The following is a 19,843-nucleotide window of genomic DNA, read 5'->3' as shown; positions in this document are numbered from 1 at the left end:
CTGGGAAAAATAGATACTCACATGAAAAATAATGATATTAAACCTTTACCTTACACCATACACAAAAATCAACTCAAAATGGATTAAAGACTTGAGATTATAAAACTCCTAGATGAAAACATAGGGGAAAAGCTTCATGAAATTGATCTAAGCAATGATTTCTTGGATATGCTACCAAAAGCACAAGCAACAAAAGCAAAAAAAGGCAAGTGGGACAACATCAAACTAAAATGGTTTTGTACAACAAAAGAAAAAATCAGCATAATGAAAAGGCAACCTATGGAATTAGACAAAATATTCGCAAACTATATATCTGATAAGAAGTTAATATCTCAAATATACAAGGAACATTTACAACTCAAGAGAAAAAAGAAAAACAAATAACTTGATTTTAAAACATACAAAGAGGGGGCCAGCCCGGTGGCACAGCAGCGGTTAAGTGCGCACATTCCGCTTTGGCGTCCCAGGGTTCACTGGTCCGGATCCCAGATGCGGACATGGCACTGCTTGGTAAGCCATGCTGTGGCAGGCGTCCCACATACAAAGTAAAGGAAGATGTTAGCTCAGGGCCAGTCTTCCTCCGAAAAAAGAGGAGGATTGGCAGCAGTTAGCTCAGGGCTAATCTTCCTCAAAAAATCAAAAACAAACAAACAAAAGTGCAAAGGTACTAAAAGAGACCTTTCTCCAAAGGAGACATACAAATGAACAATAGGTATATGAAAATATGGTCAACATCACTAATCATCAGGAAAATTTAAACCCAAATCACAATGAGATATAACCTTACATCTGTTAGGATATCTATTTTTAAAAGATAAGTGTTTGTGAGGATATGAAGAAACTGGAACCCTTGTACACTCTTGGTGGGAATGTAAAATGGGGCAGCTGCTGTAGAAAACACTATGGAGGTTCCTAAAAAAATTTAAACTATAACTACCATAGGATGCAGCAATCTCACTTCTGGGTATATGGCCAAAAGAGTTTAAATCAGGAACTTGAAGAGATATCTACACTTCCAAATTCACTACAGCATTATTCACAACCAAAAGAGTTGAAATCAGGAACTTGAAGAGATATATACACTTCCAAATTCACTACAGCATTATTCACAGCCAAGATATGGAAACAACATAGATCTCCATCAATGGATGAATAGATAAAGAAAATGTGATATATATACAAAATGTATTATTCAGCCTTAAAAATAAGAAAATCCTGCCATATGCAACAACATGAATGAAACTGGAGGACATTATGCTAAGTGAAATAAGCCAGTTACAGAAAGACAAATACTGTATGATTCCATAATATGAAGTATTTAAAATAGTCAAATTTATAGAAACAGAGAAGAGAATGGTGGTTGGCAGGGGCTGAACGGAAGGGAATGGGAAGTTGCTGTTCAATGGGTACAAAGTTTCAGCGGTGCAAGATGAGTAGGTTCTAAAGATATGCTGTACAACATGGTGCCTATGGTGAAAAATAATGTATCATGCACTTAAAATGATGAGGATGGATCTCATGTTAAATGTTCTTACCATAATAAAATAATAATAATAACTGCTATTATAAATAAAATTTTATTTAAAAATTTTAAAAAATCAATATAATGCATGGTATGAATAGAATAAAGAACAAAAACCATATGATCATCTTAATAAAAGCAGAAAAATAATGTGACAAAATCTAACACATTTTCATGGTAAATACATGCGACAAATTAGACATAAAAGGAAACTTCCTCAACCTGATAAAAGGCATCTATACTTAATGGTACAAGACTGAACACTTTTCCCTGAAGATGAGGAATTAGATAAGGATTCCCACTCTCACCACTTCTATTCTACATTGCACTGAAGGCTCTATCCAGGGAAATTAGGTAAGGTAAACAAAAGACAGATAGATTGGAAAAGAAGAAATAAAATTATCTCTATTTTCAGATGTCATGATTATATATATAGAAAACCTTAAGGAATTTACAGAAAAAACATTAGAGCTAATAGCCAAGTTCAACAAGGTTGAAGAATACAAAATCAGTATAGAAAATCAACTATATTTATATACACTAGCAGTGAATAATGAAAAATTGAAATTAAGAAAACAATTCTTGTATTTACATTTGAATTGAAAATATTTTAAAAAATACTTAGGAATAAACACAACAAAAGAAGTACACTCTGAAAATTACACTCTGAAAATTACAAAACACTGTTGGAATAAATTAAAGAGAACCTAAATAAATGGAAAGATATCTCATGTTCATGGATAAAATATTCAATATTGTTAAGATGGTAATGCTCCCCAAATTGATCTATAGATTTAACATAATCCCTATTGGCATTCCAGTTGGCTTTTTATCAAAAATTGATCCTGAAGTTATTATGGAAATGTAAGGAACCCAGAATTTCCCAAATAATCTTGAAAACAATAAAGGAACAAAGTTGGAAGATACGTATTCTCCAATTTAAAAATTTACTATAAGGTTACAGTAATCAAGATATTGTGATACTGGCATAAGGATAGAGATATAGATGATGGAATAGAATTGAGAGTCCAGAAATAAACTCTTACCTTTATGGTTAAGTGATTTTTGATGTGAGTGCCAACTCAATTCAATGGGGAAATAAAAGTGTTTTCAATAAATAGTGCTGGGGTGCATGCAAAAGAACGAAAGTGGTTCGCTACCTAACACCAAACACAAAAATTAACTCAAAAGAGATCATAGATTTAAGAGTAAGAGTGAAAATTATGACATTCTTAGATCAAAGAATAGGAGTCTATCTTCAAGGAGTATCCTTTGAAGTATTGAGTATCCTTTGAAGTATATCTTCAAGGAATATCCTTTGGTTTTGGCAAAGGATTCCTAGACATGACAACAAAAGCATATGTGGCAAAAGAAAAAATAGATAAATTGAACTTTATTAAAATTAAAAACTTTTGTTCATCAATGAACACTGTGAGGAAAGTGAAAAGACAATCCACAGAATGGGATAAAATATTTGCAAATCATATGTCTAAGGGTCCTGCATCTGGAATATATAAAGAACCCTTAAAACCTGGAAACAAAAAGACAAAGATCTCAATTAAAAAGTGGAAAAGGGAGGGATGGCCCCGTGGCCGAGTGGTTAAGTTCGTGCACTCCGCTGTAGGCGGCCCAGTGTTTAACTGGTTCGAATCCTGGGCGCGGACATGGCACTGCTCACCAAACCATGCTGAGGCAGCGTCCCACATGCCACAACTAGAAGGACCCACAACGAAGAATACACAGCTACATATCGGGGGGCTTTGGGGAGAAAAAGGAAAAAATTAAAAAAAATCTTAAAAAAAAGTGGAAAAGGGACTTAAATATCTATTTCTCCAAAGAAGATATACAATTGAAGAATAAGCACATGAAAAGATGCCCCAAACTATTATTTATCAGGGAATGCAAATCAAAAAGACAAGATAGCACTTCATATCCACTGGAATGGCTATAATCAAAAAGGTAGATAATAATAAGTTGGCAAGGATGGGGAGAAATTGGAAGCCTCATACATTGCTGGTGAGAATGTAAAATTCTGGAGACACTTTGGAAAACAGTGTGCCAGTTTCTCAAGAGGATAAAGGTAGAGTTACCATATGACCTAGCACTTCCACCCATAGGTATACACACAAAAGAGATGAAAACATAAGTGAACACAAAAATTGTACACAAATATTCATAGCAGCATTATTTATAATAGCTAAAAGGTGGAAACATCCCAAATGTTCATAAACTGATGAATGGATAAATTAAATGTGGCATGTCCATATAATCGAATAATATTCAGACATAAAAAGGAAATGAAATATTCATTCATTCTACATCATGGATGAACCTTGAAATCATTATACTCAGTGAAAGAAGCCAGACACAAAGGCTACATATTGTATGATTCCATTTACATGAAATATCCAGATTAGACAAACCCATAGAAATAGAAATCAGATTAGTGGTTTCCAGGGGCTGGGAGAAAAGAAATGGGTAGTGACTATTAATGGGTACAGGGTTTCTTTTTTGGTTTATGAAAATATTCTGGAGTTAGATAGTAATGATGTTTGCATAACCTTAAGAATATAATAAAAAAAACATTGATGCACACTTTAAATGGGTGAGTTTTATTATATATATGGTACATCTCAATTTTTAAAAAGAACAAAGGAAAAGTGGAAAGACTTCTGCTTCCAAAAGATGGAGTAGATATACTTTTTCCTGCACCTCTCTATAATTACAGCTAAAAACCTTGGACATTATATATAAAACAAACCTAAGAAGCCTTTGAAAGTGTAGAGAGAAAGGTAGATCAGTTAGGGACATTGGGACTGGAAGAACAACACACACAGTGAATTCCCTGGGCTTTCTTTTTGCCTCATATATCCTTGACTGAATACTAGAAAAGCTGGCAATCTGAAAATACCAATAAGTACAGCCAAAAAAAAAAAAATAAGCGAGAAAAGTGTGCACTCCTCTCTAACCAAAGGACCAGGAATGGGTAGCTTAGCAACACTGAAAACTTTTAGACAATAATGGCTCTACTTCAGGAAAACATCTCAGAAAAATTTTCAGCTCAACGCCCACCCTACCAGCAAAGGCCAAGTGGGAAACCTATCCTTCACTCTTGCCAGGCTGCAATGAAGTGCGCCAAGAACTTCAAACACTTGCCCACCTCCACAACCCCAGAAGGGTTGTGTCAGAAAAGAAGGCTTAGTGGAGATTCAGGACTTCAATTGGTGCTTATCAGCAATGAGGCCACCCTGTCACACACATGCAAATACAGTGTCAGTAGAGACTACATGGAGAGACTAGACTTCCTCCTTCTACCCAATACCTTTCACCTTCCCACCTGGGGTGGAATCAGAGAAGAGATGCAGGAAAGTCAAGACTTTCACCACTGCTTAGTGAGAGTGAGGTCACATGCCCCTGCAATATAAGGCAAGGCAACATAGGAGAGCAGTAACCCCTCCCAACCAGAATGATGTCAACAGAATGAGGAGCCTGAACTTCTACCCTCGCCTGGCACTAATGTAGTGGCACCACATCCCAGGATATCAGTGGAGGCAAAGTGGAGAATCTGGACTCCCATCCACAACACTAAGATTTCACAGAAAGTGTAATTATCTGAAAAGAATTTTAAGGCAGTCATTATAAAAATGTTTCAGTGAACAATTACAAAGACACATGAAACAAAAGAAAGAATAGGAAAGATCAAGGAAGAAATGGAAAGTTACAGCAAAAAAAAAATCAAGAAGAAGCAAATGGACATTTTAGAATTGAAAACTGCAGTAACCAAAATTTAAATACTCAATAGATAGACTCAATGAAAAGAGTGGAGAGGACAGAGGAGAGAATCAGTGAACTTAAAGATACAAAAATAGAAATTACCTAATCTAAACAAGAGGGAAAAATGCACTTACAAAAAAAAAAAACAGAGAAAGAGACCCACAGAGGTATGTGAGACTATGACACAAGACCCAACATTTGTGTCATCAGAGTCCCAGAAGGAGAGGAGAAAGAGGGCAAGGCTGAAAAACTACTCAAAGAAATAAAGTCTGAAAACTTCCCAAATTTCTCAAAATACATAAACTACAGATTCAAATAGCTGAGCAAACCCCAAACAGAATATAGCCAAAGGAATCTTCACCAAGACATATTATAGTCAAACTCCTAAAACTTAAAGACAAAGAAAAAAATCTTAAAAGTAGCCAGAGAGTAATAACTCATTACTTATCAGACGAAAAGTAATTCAAATAGCAGTGGACTTCCCATCAGAAACCATGGAAGTGCAAAGGAAGTGGTACAACATTTTTCAAGTGCTGAAAAAATAATCATCAACCCAGAATTATGTATCTGGTGAAAATGTCCTTCAGGAATAAAGGAGAAATGAAGATATTTTCAGATGAAGGAAAACTAAGAGATTTGCTACCAGCCAACTTACTCTAAAAGAATGGCTAAACAAAATCCTCTAAACAGAAAGGAAATAAGAAAGGAAATTTGAACATCAAGAAGAAAGAAAAAACAACAGAAAGAGCAAAAATACAAGTAAATACTTATGAAACACTTTGAACTGAATGAATATAAAAATGCAACATATCAAAATTAGTAGAACTCAGTGAAAGCAGTAATGAGATGAAATTTTATAGCATTAAATGCTTATATTAGAAAAGAGAAAAGGGGTGAAATAAATCATCTAAGCTCCCACCTTAAGAAACTAGACAAAGTAAGAGCAAAATAAAACCAAAGCAAGCAGGAAAAAGGCAATAATAAAGGTAAGGGCAGAAAGCAATGAAATTGTAAACAGAAGAACAATAAAGAAAATCAAAGAAACAAAACCTAACTCTTTGAAAAGATCAATAAAATTTGAAAACTCTAGCAAGAATCACAAAGACAAAAGAGAAGACACAAAATCACCAATATTAGTATTCAAAAGGAGATATTACTACAGACCCCACAGATATCAAAAGTATAAAAGAGAATACTATGAACAATAGCAAGCAAATTCAACAAGTTAGATGAAATGAAGTAATTCTTCAAAAAACACAAACTACCAAAACTTGCCTAATATGAAAAATAGTCTGAGGATTCCTATTCCACATACTAAAGAAATTGAACCCAGAATTTTAAAAACTCCCCAAAACGAAATCTCTATACACAGATGGTTTCATTGAATAATTCTACCAAACATTTTAAAAAGAATTAACACCAATTCTAAATAATATCTTCCAGAAAATAGAAGAAGAGGGAACAGTTCCTGATTCATTTTATGAAACAAGTGTTTCTCTGATACCAAATACAAAACCATTAGAAAACCAGACTTCAGGCTAATCCCTTCGGAACACAGATGCAAAATTCCTAAATAAATATTAGCAAAACAAATCCAACAATGTATAAAAAGAATTATGCACTATGATCAAGTGTGATTTATTCCAGGTTGCAAGGCTGGTTTAACATTAAAAGATCAATGTATTTCACAAATCAAAAGCCTAAAAATGAAAAGCCATATGATCCTACAAACATATGTGGAAAATGCATTTGACAAAATTCAACACCCATTCATGAAAACAACTCTCAGCAAGTGAGCAATAGAGATAAATTACCTCGACTTGATAAAGAGTATCTACAGAGAAATCTACAGCTAACTTCATAAATAATGTTGAAAAACTGAATGTTTTCCTGCTTGAATTAGGAAGAAGTCAAGGATGTCCACTTTCATGACTATTATTCAGTGTGGTACTGAAAGTCTTAGCCATCACAATAAGGCAAGAAATGGAAATAAAAGGCACACAAATCAAAAAAGCAGAAAACTGTCTTTATCTGCAGATGGCATGGCCTGATTGTCTATGTAAAAAATCCCAAGGATTAAAACAAACCAAAAAACTTTTAGAGCAAATAAGTGAAGTTAAGTAAGATGGCAGAATACAAGATCAACACATAAAAATGAACAGTATTTCTATATATTAATAAAGAGGTAATGAGAAGACTGACTTTGAAAATACAAAACAATTTATAATTGTTCAGACAATGAAATACTTAGGTATAAATCTGACAAATCTTATACAGGACTTGTATGCCAAAAGCTAAATTTGCTGATGAAATAAATCAAAGAAAATGTAAATAAATGGAAGGACACACTGTATTCATGGATTGGAAGACTCAAGACAGTAAAGATGTCAATTATCCCCAAATAAATCTATAAGTTTAATGCAATTCCTAACAAAATTCCAACAAAGACGTTATGGACATAGACCAGCTTTAATATGGAAATATATGGAAAGTAAATGGAAAGGCCACAGGCTCTAGAATAGCCATGACAATCTTGAAAAAGAAGGATTAAGTAGGAGGCATAATTCTACCTGTTATTAGATCTTACTATGGAGCTTCAATAACTAAGACTGTGGTACTGGCGGAAGGATAGATACATAGACGCATAAAACTGCATAAAGAACCCAGAAATAGTCTTGAACAAGTACAGATCACTGATTTTTGACAAAACTGCAAAAGCAATTCAATGGAGGAAGAATAGCCTTTACAACAAATGGTGCAGGAGAGGAAAAAAAAAAAAGAAAATTGACCTGAGAGCATGATCACAAATGTAAAAGGTAAAACTATAAAACTTATAGGAGCAAATCTTCAGGACTAGGGCTAGGCAAAGAGGTTTTAGACTTGACACCAAAAGCATCATAAAAGAAGAAAATGACAAATTGGACTTCATCAAACTTAAAAAGTTTTATTCTGCATAAGACTCTTTTAAGAGGACATAAAAAAAGCTACAGAGTGGGGAAAGTACTTGCAAACCACCTATTTGACAAAGGACTTGTAACCAAAATAAAGTTCTCTAAAATTCAACAATATGAAAACAAGCAAACCAATTAGAAAATGGGGAAAAGACATGAAGAGACATTTCACCAAAGAGGATGTACAGACAAGGGGGTTCAATGTCACTAGCCATTAGTGAAATTCAAATTACAACCACAATGAGATACCACTACACACATCTATGAGAACAGCTAAATTAAAAAAAAAAAAAAAAAGAACAATACAAAATACTGGCAAGGATGTGAAGAACCTGGACCACTCATATATTGCTGGTAGGAGTATAAAAATGGTCCAGCCACTCTGGGACATAGTTTGGCAGTTTGTTATAAAACTAAACATACACTTACCATATGATCCAGCAATTGCACTCTTGGCAAATTTCCCAGGAAAATGAAAAGTTATATCTACATAAAAACCTGTACATAAATGTTCATAGAAGCTTTATTGATAATAGATAAAAACTGTAAACAATGAGATGTCCTACAATGGATGAATGGTTACACAAACTATGGTACACACATACCATGGAATACTACTTAGCAATAAAAAGGAAAAAACTATTGACATATGTAACAATTTGGATGACTATCACGGGAATTATGCTGAGTGAAAACAATGCCAACCTCAAAAAGTCACATATTCTATGATTCCACTTTTAGAACATTCTTAGGATGATGGAATAATAGAGACAGAGAACAGATTAGTGGTTCTCAGGGGTTAGGGATCATGGCAGGAGGGAGACAATAAAGGAATAGCAGGAGAGACACCCTGTGGTGATGGAACAGTCCTATATCTTGATTGTGGCAGTGGTTAAACAAATCTACACATTTAATAAAATTCCAGAGAAAGATACAACACAGACAAACACACCAATGAATGCATGCAAAACTGGTGAAATCTGAATAAGGTCTGTGGACGCACCAATGTAAATTTTCTGATTTTCATGTAATATTATAATTATATAAGATATTGCCATTGGATGAAACTAGTTGAAGGGTACACAGGATCTCTCTGTATTCCTTTTGCAATTTATTGTGAATCTACGATTATTTCTAGATAAAAAGTTTTAAAAATGAAGATAACTCAAAGAAAATTTTCAGTAACATATGTTCCTTGTTTCTCTCATTTCTATTTAGAATCACTGAACAGCATAAAATTGTATCGTTCGCTTTCTTTTATGTATTTTAACTTCATCATAAAGTCTATTTTTAATGATATTTGTATTTTAGTTGGCCCAATACATTAGTCTTTCTCATTCAAAAAATATAATATTCAGAAGATATATTTTTCATTTTAACCAGGGTCAGTAATCATTTCCAAACACCTGAATAGTGCCAGTAGGTCTGGAAGATTTAGTGTAGTATCTAAGATTGTCTCAGGAATAGATAAAGAAAGAGAAGCATCTGATTGAATAGAGAATATTTACATTATTATAATGTCAATATATAGCCCAAACCCTCCTCTAAACTGAAATTAGCCTGTTTGAATACAAATAAACATAATACTTTTATTCTAGATAAGATATGCTTTAGATTCTTATGATGAAAGGATACTAAAACTATTAGCTTCTCATCTGTAGCCTGTGGACTGATTTAAAATATAATAGTTCAGTGGACTCAAGTCTTGGGCTAGACGATAAATTTATTGTTCCATTGTTTCTATAGCATTCCAGATTTGATCATTAGTGCTTTCTGCACATATAAGGTTTTCAAAAATAGATTCAATACAAAATGCAAAGTATCAAAATGCCCCTATTCCTGCTAGTGGTTTAGACCAGTGACTGCCAAGGGAAGAGGGTCTTTTTGCCTTTCCTTTCACATGGGTAAACTAGGGTGAATAGTGCCAATTGCTCTGCTCGAAAGAATCCCAAACCGACAGTTAAACACTATGTAACCAATGTCATAACATGCAATTGATTTGGTCAATTTATTTAACAAAGTCTGTGGAAAAATAAAATCAAAGGTTTCACTTGACTGACCAGTCAGTTTAGTCAAAATACTTGAATTAAAACTAAAATAGTAATTTTGGTAAGTCATTTTGGATGAACTAAATGGACATCACTGCCAGGAAGGCCCAGCTCATACAGACTTTTAAATGTCTGCATATGAAAATTCAAGACAAAATGCAAATTACTACTTGAGACATGTATTTCACTAACTAGCCAGCCCTGGTGGTCTATTGGTTAAGATTCGGCCCTCTCACTGCCATGGTACAGGTTCATTTTCTGGTCAGGGAACCATATCACCTGTCTGTTGGTTGCCATACTGTGGAGGCTGTGTGTTGTTGTGATGCTGAAAGCTATGCCACAGGTATTTCAAATACCAGCAGGGTCACCCATGGTGGACAGGATTCAGCAGAGTTTTTTTTCAGGTTAAGACAGAGGAGGAAAAAAATTGGCCATAAAAACACTACGAATAGCGTGAAGCATTGTCTGATATAGTGCCAGAAGGTGAGAGGATGGCGTGAAAAGACCAGGCAGGGTTCTGCTCTGCTGTACACAGCGTTGCTAGGAGTCGGAATGGACTCCACGGCACTAACAACAAATTGCACTGTCACCTAATTTCACAAGGTGCAAGAAGAGGTGGACTACATGAAGCATACTTTGATGATATTTCTTGATTTCCTGAAAATTTTCACATAATAGCAAAGCTGGCATTTTATAATTTCTAGAGCTATAAATCATTTTTAAAATCATGATGATATTACTCAAAACAGATGTGAAAACATATGTTTGCCACAGTTGTATAAACTGCTTACTTGTCATACTTAATAAATGTTGAAATTCCTCCTTTAACTGCATTCCCTTTTAATAACTAAAATCTATTTAAGGAAAATATATTTTATCTTAATATCACAAATATAACTGGTAGAACTTGACATAGAAAATCTCATTTAAAAGAAAGCTTTCCACTATAACTGGTTTGCAGTTTAATATGCCACTCCTGTCTATTAATATCCTCATCAGGATGTGTGACCAATCTATTTGATTGAAACGAGTAAAACTGTGCCATTCCACAGCAAGAGATTCAGAAATGACAGTACATACCACTGTGTATTTTATGAAAATCAGTTACTGTACATCTGTACTAGCGCTCCAGCTGATTTTTCATAAGACATAGCAGTGTGTACTTGAGCAATGTAGCACACAGCCCAGTCCTAAATGCCATTTTGACTTATTGGGTTTGCAGTTCCAATGGAATCATATGTATCATGTACAGCTTGAGATTTTCATAGAAAAGCTGCTTTACTACCAAGCTGTCCTTCAAATAGTCATGACTTGGTGGGAAAGAGGGCTCAGGAATAAATTGTTGCTGGGTTATGAATGAAATTTCATCTTTAACTAGAATTTCATTACCTGTGTAAGAGTTTGGGTGGTTTAATATACTGAACCTGGCTTCTTCCATTCTGACAACTGTTCTGAAATCAATCATTTACATCTTGGAGCCTCAGAGGGTATAGCCTTTCAGTGTTTGGATGAGAAAAGAATAAACATGTGGCAGGGAAACCAACCATGGATCAATGAAATTAAAATCATACATTATTCCAAATTCTAACTAAAATGTTCATCTAGGTAATTAGGAAGCAAGTTCAGTCTAGAGAAGAAATAAAAATTTCTCCATTAATTCTTCAGCCCATGGAGTCTTTCTTCTGTATATTATGGGCATCTGTAGTAAAGACAGAAAAATTCACCCTATAGTGAAGTAAAAGCAGACTATCTGATGATCTGATAAATTACATGTTTGTTTGTGTTCTTTAGCTTAGAGTTACTAATTCGTGACGACAGCCATAATGCATAGCCTGTAACATATGCTGATATATAGCCATTTTCTCTTACCTTTTTAGCCTTTTAAACAAAGTAGTACTCAGCTTTTATATCAAGATAGCATGACTTTGAAAGTCATACTCTCCTACCTTCTTTAAACAGATAGCCTAAGAAAAAACTGGATACTGTGCAAAGGTGATACATGTACCTCAGTGGATCAAAAGCCAGATTGGCGTCATATCTATCAACATTCCAGATAAATATTTGATTGGATTAACTTGCCAAGCTTTCATTTGAAATGCCCAAATTGGCATATATTTTTAAAATTGCTTTTGAGGGTTGAGGGGAACATCTCTCCTTCATGAGAGCAACTCAGTTTTTCAAACACAACCATCAAATGGTGTCTTTTAAACAGTGATAACAAAGTGTATTTATAATAAAAAGACAGATGTCTCTGATTAAGTGTAATAAAAAGGCTTAGGGTGAAGTTTCCAACCACAGGCACAGACAAACTTCGGGCTGATATGTAATTTATAACATCAAATAAATAAGCTTCAGGTAAATATTTTTTTTTACCATTAAAAGAATTTATCCAAAGCCAGTATAGATCTGTTCTGACTTAGGGAAATGTGTATGCCATATACAGCACTGGGAAGTTAACTGAGTTAGTATTTGATCTTTTTATGTACATCAAATAAGCAAAAATCATTTTACCTTTATTATCCCTTTGGAGTTTTTTGATGGTTGGTCCATTATCCTGATCAACAATAAGTTCCTCTCTATTGTTGGGCATCATAACTATAAATAAGAGATATAACTGAGTAATTTTCTTGCAAAGCACTCAAAAGAAAGGCAGAAAAGCATTAATAAATAACTATTTTAATCTAATGACAGCTAACATGAATTTTATACATTTCTACTTCTGAAACAGTGGAAAGATTTTTGTTGGTCTGTTGATCATATAATGTAAAAGTCAATAAGCTGCTTAATCATGTGATTTTTTAAAGTATAATTAATATACAGTACATATATAACACCAACATATTTCCTTTAAAACATTTAAATATTTCCTATTTTAAAAGTCATAGGCAAATTAGCTATTTACCTCCATAATTAACAATATATTTCCCAAAATGCTTCTAAAAATTTACCACTTAATTTCATGATTTTAAAATAATTATGCGTTTAATTCATTTTATAGAGTTTTTGCAAATATATATGGCAAAATTTATAGACAAAATATAAATTTCTGGTAATTATTTTAAGTGCATCCTCCTCACAAAATATTTATATTAAAAGAGGGAAATCATGCCAATTTTCATAGTTTATCATTTAATTCTCTTTAGTTATGTTTTTTTAAAACATTATATAGCTTTATAAATAAAATATGGTTACTTTAAACCAAAAATCATCAAACTTTTCTTCATTTATAGACAATCTCACTATCATGCTTGGACAACTGTGGAATGTGCATAGAGAGCCTAATTACTGCCAGTGGAATTAGAAATATTTTATGTTGTCAAGATTTTTTAAAAATATTATATTGCTTTGGAAATACCTCATTTTACTTCTAGGTGTAAGATACTAACCTCTTACCATATATCTACCACAGAGTATACTTCCCTATGTGCTCTACTTTTAGCCAGCACCCAATAAATCTCTCTCCCCCTTCTCTCTCATCAATACAAAGATTATCCTGACAGAAGAATGTGTGTTTTGGTTTCTTGATTCATTAATGGTCGTCCAGCTATATCCGCTTGTCTTGCTCAGACTCCTTTGAATCACTTGCACACAATGTGTTATAACAACCAGGTAGTTTGTGCCCACCAAACAGAGTAAAGCTAGAAGACCTCTGCCACCTCTTCCAGGGGTTAAACTTACTCCCTTAAGGCCATCAGCCTCAAGTTCTAGCTCAGTGGTCCTTAACTCTGGCTGCATATTAGTATCTCCTGAGGAGATATTGAAATGCAAAACAAAACGCTGCTGCCAGGCTCTATTCCAGAGCAGGTATATCAGACTCTGAGCGTGTGGCCTAGGCATCTAGAGTTGTAAACGCTCCACAGGTGATTATAATAGGGAGCCAGATGTGAGACCCACTGAGCTCACCATGAAGATAAAGAGCCACAAACAGTATACAATATCGACAGGCTAAGTGAGACTTGGATGAATTTCCAAAAGGGAGAAATCACCCTCATCTTTCCCTGGCACAAATCCAGAACCTAACACTTTCCCTAATTCCTCTCGTCCCCTACAAAAGCATTATTTTGGAGAGACTTGAAGCAATCACTATTATGAAGTGTAAAAATTTAGACTTCATATAAAGAATATCTCTATACTAAGGCTGAAAAAAGAGCAGAAAACATTTTACATAAAAGAAATGAATACTTAGGAAATTGGATTGTGTAGGTACAGAAGATTAACGAAGATTTTACCCAGCTCACTTGGTTCATAATTATTACATACGAAATAAGAATTTGTTACAGCTGAATGCACTTGGTAATGTCTGTATACCTGCGTAGGATCAGACAGCAGGAGATGATAAGCAATCAACGTAAAGCAACCCAAGGAAAAATAGTTTACCCCTCAAATTTCCTTAGCACTTGAAACTTCTAAAGTGTTTGTCTACATATTATTTCATTTGACCTCACAAAAATCCAGTGCTTTGGGCAGGGCAGTAATTATTTCCATAAATTATATAAAGAAACTCACGGTGGTTAAGTGACATACCCAAGATCTCATAGCTGATCATTGCCAGAACTATGGCTAGATTCAAGTCTCCAATATGCCACATCATTGACAACAACATTATAGTATTTCTTGAATAGTGTCTACAGTATAAGATTTCAGAGACAATAAAAAAAATAGGGAAAAGCATGTTAAATGTGATCTAAATTGTTGAGATTGTAGCAAATCGTATATTGATTCACTTTTTAATCACTCAAATTATCAATTTCCTAAAGGATATTTTATCTTCCATTATTCGAAGGATGCTGTGAAAGTGACAAGTGTATTCTATCACACCAGGTGTTTAATACCAACATATTGAGCTAACATATACTCTACAAAAATCCCATCATATTGTTCCCATGAGATCCAGTGATACAGTAAATGAAGGCCCTTCCAGAGAATAAACTTGTAACACTTTGTTACATTATGCCGTTCATATTGCTTCAGCAATAAAAAACGACCACTTCAAAAAGCTATTTATATTAAGAAGGCATCTGTCCCCCCAGCTTCTTTCTCCCCTCTCTATTGCCTAATGAGGAACTTCCTGAAAGAATATCTTCCAGTTCCTTCTTTCAGGCGAGATACTCACCCATTCTCTCCGAATGGTGGTCCATCTGAGAGGGAGAGCTGGACACACTGCTGCTGGGGTGGGAGGAGGTCTGGCTCCCTGGGCGGTGACTCTCTTCCAGAGAGGGAGCAGGAGAAGGACTCTCTGGGATCCGTTCCTGACACAAAATGAAAGACAAAAGGAAATGCCATCTGTGCACCAAGTTTTTCACTTTGGTTGAGTTCGTAACATTTGAAATGTCGACCTCTCACTTGTCCTGAAAGTGCACACATCCACAATACCTGGTCTTAAACACATACCTTTAGACAAAAGCGTATTTTTTGTTCTTGAGAAATTAATGGAATGTGGTGAGGGTTAACTAAGAATGGAAGGAGAAAGGGCTCAGTGCCATGCCAGATACATGGTAGAGGCTCAAGAAAAGGTAGTTTCCATTTCCTTCCCTACAAAATTCACAAAGGATTGTGAATATAGGTGTGTAGTAAAGGTAACTGTTATTGTAAACTTCTAAATTGATATAAAGTTCATGCCAAGACCTGGTTGGTGATCCTACTCTCTGAGTAAGGAGATCTCCCAAAGGTAAACATTTGGGAACCTTGGAATAAAATTTACAAATCGTGGCACCTGGTACATGTTGAGTCTTTCTACAGAGACAAAAATTATGGAAATAAGGCATCTGTGAATTCATGTTGAATTCTGCCAACAAAAGGTTGATAGTCACAGGACACAGTGATGGGTTTTCTAAACTGAATTATCAACATCAATTCCTTAGTATTGTTTAGATTTTTATAGCTTTATATTTTTTATAGTTTAAACAATGAATTTGAATAAAATAGAGGTGTTGGCAGGGCTATTATATTTAATAATAAAATATTTCAAGCCAGCCCTGATGGCCTAGAGGTTAAAGTTTGGCATGCTCTGCTTCGGCGGCCCGGGTTCAGTTCCCAGGCACAGAACCACACCACCTGTCTGTCAGTAGCCATGTTGTGGCAGTAGTTCACATAGAAGAACCAGAAGAATTTACAACTATACACAACTATGTGCTGGGGCTTTGGAGTGGAGAAAGGAGGGAGATTGGCAGTAGATGTTAGCTTAGGGAGAATCTTCCCCTGCAAAAAAATAAATAAATAAACAAAATATTTCTTTTATATAACTGTTATGGTTCTCAAGACTTTTGTGATTATGAATATTGGTATAAAACTCTGAAGTTATGGGCTATGTTTATGTATCACAAACTGATGAACAAATATGGCAATCATTCAGTTAATTTGATCAATAAAAGAACCAAATTGTGATGTTTATGCCTTTTTGCAATAAATGTGACGGGGTGATAGACATGCTGGGACAGTGAATGTTTGTTCTAGAAAGTATTTCATTCATCCATAATAAATTTCTTAAAATTAAATGTTCTGTCTAATTATCTGTAATTACAACATCAGTATTCTAATCATCACAACATTAAGAATTAGTTCATCAAATATGTGCTTGTACATTTTCACATTGATTTTGCATGAGAGGCCCCAAATTTATAAATCCCTTAAAAAAGCTGTCTTTAATGCAAAAGTAATAGCATGAGAGTTAGAAGTTACTACTTCATTCGTAGAAGTTAACATTTTCGGATGTCTGTCATTGTAGCAGGCAGAATAATGGCCCCCCAAAGATGCCCACCTCACATTCTAATAGCCAGAACCTGTGAACATATTACCTTGCATGGTGAAAGGGACTTTTCAGATGTGATTGAGAATCTTGAGATAGAGAAATTACACTGGATTATCTTGGAGGCAGAAAAGGAAGGTCAGTGGGAGATACGATTATGGAAGAATGATCAGAGAGATGTAACATTGCTGGCTTTGAAGATGGAGGAAAGGAACCATAAGCCAAGAAACGTGGGTGGCCTCTAGAAGATGGAGAAGGCAAGGAGACAAATTCTTCCCTGGAAGCTAAAGAAAGAAATGCAGCCCTGCCAACACCTTGATTTTAGTTCAGGGATAGCTGTGTCAGACATCTGACCTACAGAACTGTAAGATGACAAATTTGCATTCTTTCAAGCCACTAAATTTGTTGTAATCTGTTACAGCCGCAATAAAAAACTAATACAGTCACCAATGGTATATTCATTTTTAAGCGGCATTTTACACTATCATTTAGCATTTAATTAACATTTGATAATTTTAGTGAAGTGAATAGTGGACTTTGGGTATATTAGCTAATTAAATACTGATAATTGGGAAAATGTATCCTACATTTTAAAGGCTCTGCAACTGTTGTTATACCTCAAAAACAATGTTTTAAGTCAGAGAAATATACATCTCATTTATATTTAGTATACAGATAAATAACACTGTGTATACAGGGTAACACTATGTATACGGGGAAAAATCAAAAGAAACATATAAGCAAAGCAGAAGACAATCAAGTTTTTTTTCCAAATAATTATATTTGCATTTTGGAGGGATGGTCTGGGGGTGAACAGCAAGATATATATAACCCTTATATCACATCATTTTACTTTTTGAAAAGACTAGTAATTCATCAGTTGTGAAACTCAAACTAAACTGTCATGATTAAAAATATAATCTCTAAATAGTATGTGTGCAAACACACACACATACACACAATAATGCAAGGAATTTCACATATGAGGTCAAAATTATTTTTTTGCCTTTCAGTGCTGTGTAGTCTCAACGATTCTATGCCAAAATATGTGCATAAATTGTAGAACATTCAGTATTTGTCTTTGAATTTTGACATTGGAAATTTGCGGAAAAAACATGTAACTCAATGAACTACATTTCTCTCTAATGGACCTCCGAATTAATGGACAGGTACAAAGTAGAGCAGTTACTGAGCAAACACAGAACTGAACAAACAAAATCACTGTGCAGTGGCAAATAGGAGTCATACACACAGCAATATATGCTCTCATAATAAAAATGGAAAATTTTTGAGTGATTCATAAAGTTGATGGTTTGGAAAAGCAAGAGAATCCAGCTGGCAGTGACACTTGCTGTTGACCACTCTACCTAATAAAAAATGGAAGCTTACTCTGAATTTTTTAAAAATGTAATAACATTTACACAAATAGAAAAATGCTATAAGTAAAAGGAAAAAATACTATAAGGAGGAATTTCCCCAAATATTTAAAATTAGCATATGATCAAATAATATGAGCTCAAATAATTTACTCAAACTTCTTTGACATTTTCAGCAGCATATTAGGTGAAACAATAAACTAACTTTGGGAACGTGATTTGCGGTGACTAACATTTTGGATGAAGTAATATTTCTGCTTTAAGATTTTGTAGCCTGCACCTTCCGAATTCAATCAAGATTCAGTTCATTGTTATTGTTTTCCTAAGGCATCGCAGAGTCAGACTTTTTTCACCACGTAAACCATACTAAATGAGACTAAAGCCTTATATTGATTAAGAATTAGGTGAGTTTTCAAAAATATATCTGTGTGGAACTGCGGATGTTTAATTTCTCCTAAAATAATGAATAGCTCTATGAACAATTTCATTGCAAGTAAACAGATCCATTTTTCAGCCCTGTAATCAGTATGCATCTATTTAGCTATTTAACTGCAATGTGCTTCGGTTCATTAGGTGGCTACTGTTGTGTCTCAGCCTAGTTAAAATTTCACAGCAAGTTAATCTGTTTTATTACAAATGAGAACACAAGTGATAATGTCCTCACCATTTGCCAAATAGAGGGTTAACAGTATTTGCAACAAATCAATAAGGGTATTTAAAAAGGAAAATTGCAAATCTAAAACCCCAATCATTTTTACTCATTGATGACTTCATTTTATTTGGCATTTATGACTTTTACAACCCTGTTACTCTTCATGTATTTCATTCTCGCGCCATCAAAAACAGCTGTAGCTCTTCTGAAACACTGCAGAAGTCTTTTCAAGGCAGCCAAAGCAGCAGAGAAGAGAGATTTGCAAAACTGATACACGCTTACCCAATCAAATCCCCATTATCCCCTGCAATTAGTAAAATTATCTGCAATAATAACTAAGATTCTAACATAGAATATGAAGATAGTTCAAGGCTCATGCCTAAAAAGAAAAAGACGTTAGAGAAAATGTTATTAATTAGTGCATACTATTCTCTCTTCTATCAGACGATTTCATTTTGGGGGGAGAGATATATCACAAATAGTCACAGGAGACGTTCATCATATTAAGTAATTTGAAAATACATTTGAACTTTAATAAAGAGCAGGGTCAATGCTTAGAAAATTTAGTTTTTACAGGATTTAACACAGTCAATTCGGTTTAGGATTTAGTTTATTGGCACCAAAGTATCAATTCTGCCCATTTTCATGGAGATGCTGTATTTCATCTCAATGTATGGTAGTAAACACAGAACTTATGAAGTACTCATACATGCATGTCAAACGTGGTTATATGTATGTGTATGTGTGTAGTTGCCCTTTAATAACAACCATCTCA

General features: G+C 34.5%; 1 protein-coding gene across 8 annotated transcripts in view; it reads right to left on the bottom strand.

The window, feature by feature from the left end:
* The window catches only part of DACH2 (dachshund family transcription factor 2), a 472,014-nt gene that overhangs the window by 64,973 nt on the left and 387,198 nt on the right, over positions 1 to 19,843 (bottom strand). For 5 of the 8 annotated variants that reach the window (XM_070502515.1, XM_070502518.1, XM_070502517.1 and 2 more), the window contains 2 exons: positions 15,409 to 15,544; positions 12,807 to 12,890 (listed from right to left, as the gene is read on the bottom strand). In XM_070502515.1, coding sequence (XP_070358616.1) covers positions 12,807 to 12,890; positions 15,409 to 15,544 — 220 coding nt within the window. The remainder of the gene's footprint in view (positions 1 to 12,806; positions 12,891 to 15,408; positions 15,545 to 19,843) is intronic. The other 3 variants (XM_070502521.1, XM_070502522.1, XM_070502523.1) reach the window with 1 other exon arrangement.

Source organism: Equus asinus, chromosome X, assembly GCF_041296235.1.
Source record: "Equus asinus isolate D_3611 breed Donkey chromosome X, EquAss-T2T_v2, whole genome shotgun sequence".
Classification (NCBI taxonomy): domain Eukaryota; kingdom Metazoa; phylum Chordata; class Mammalia; order Perissodactyla; family Equidae; genus Equus; species Equus asinus.
This window is presented reverse-complemented; position numbering and strand designations above follow the sequence as displayed.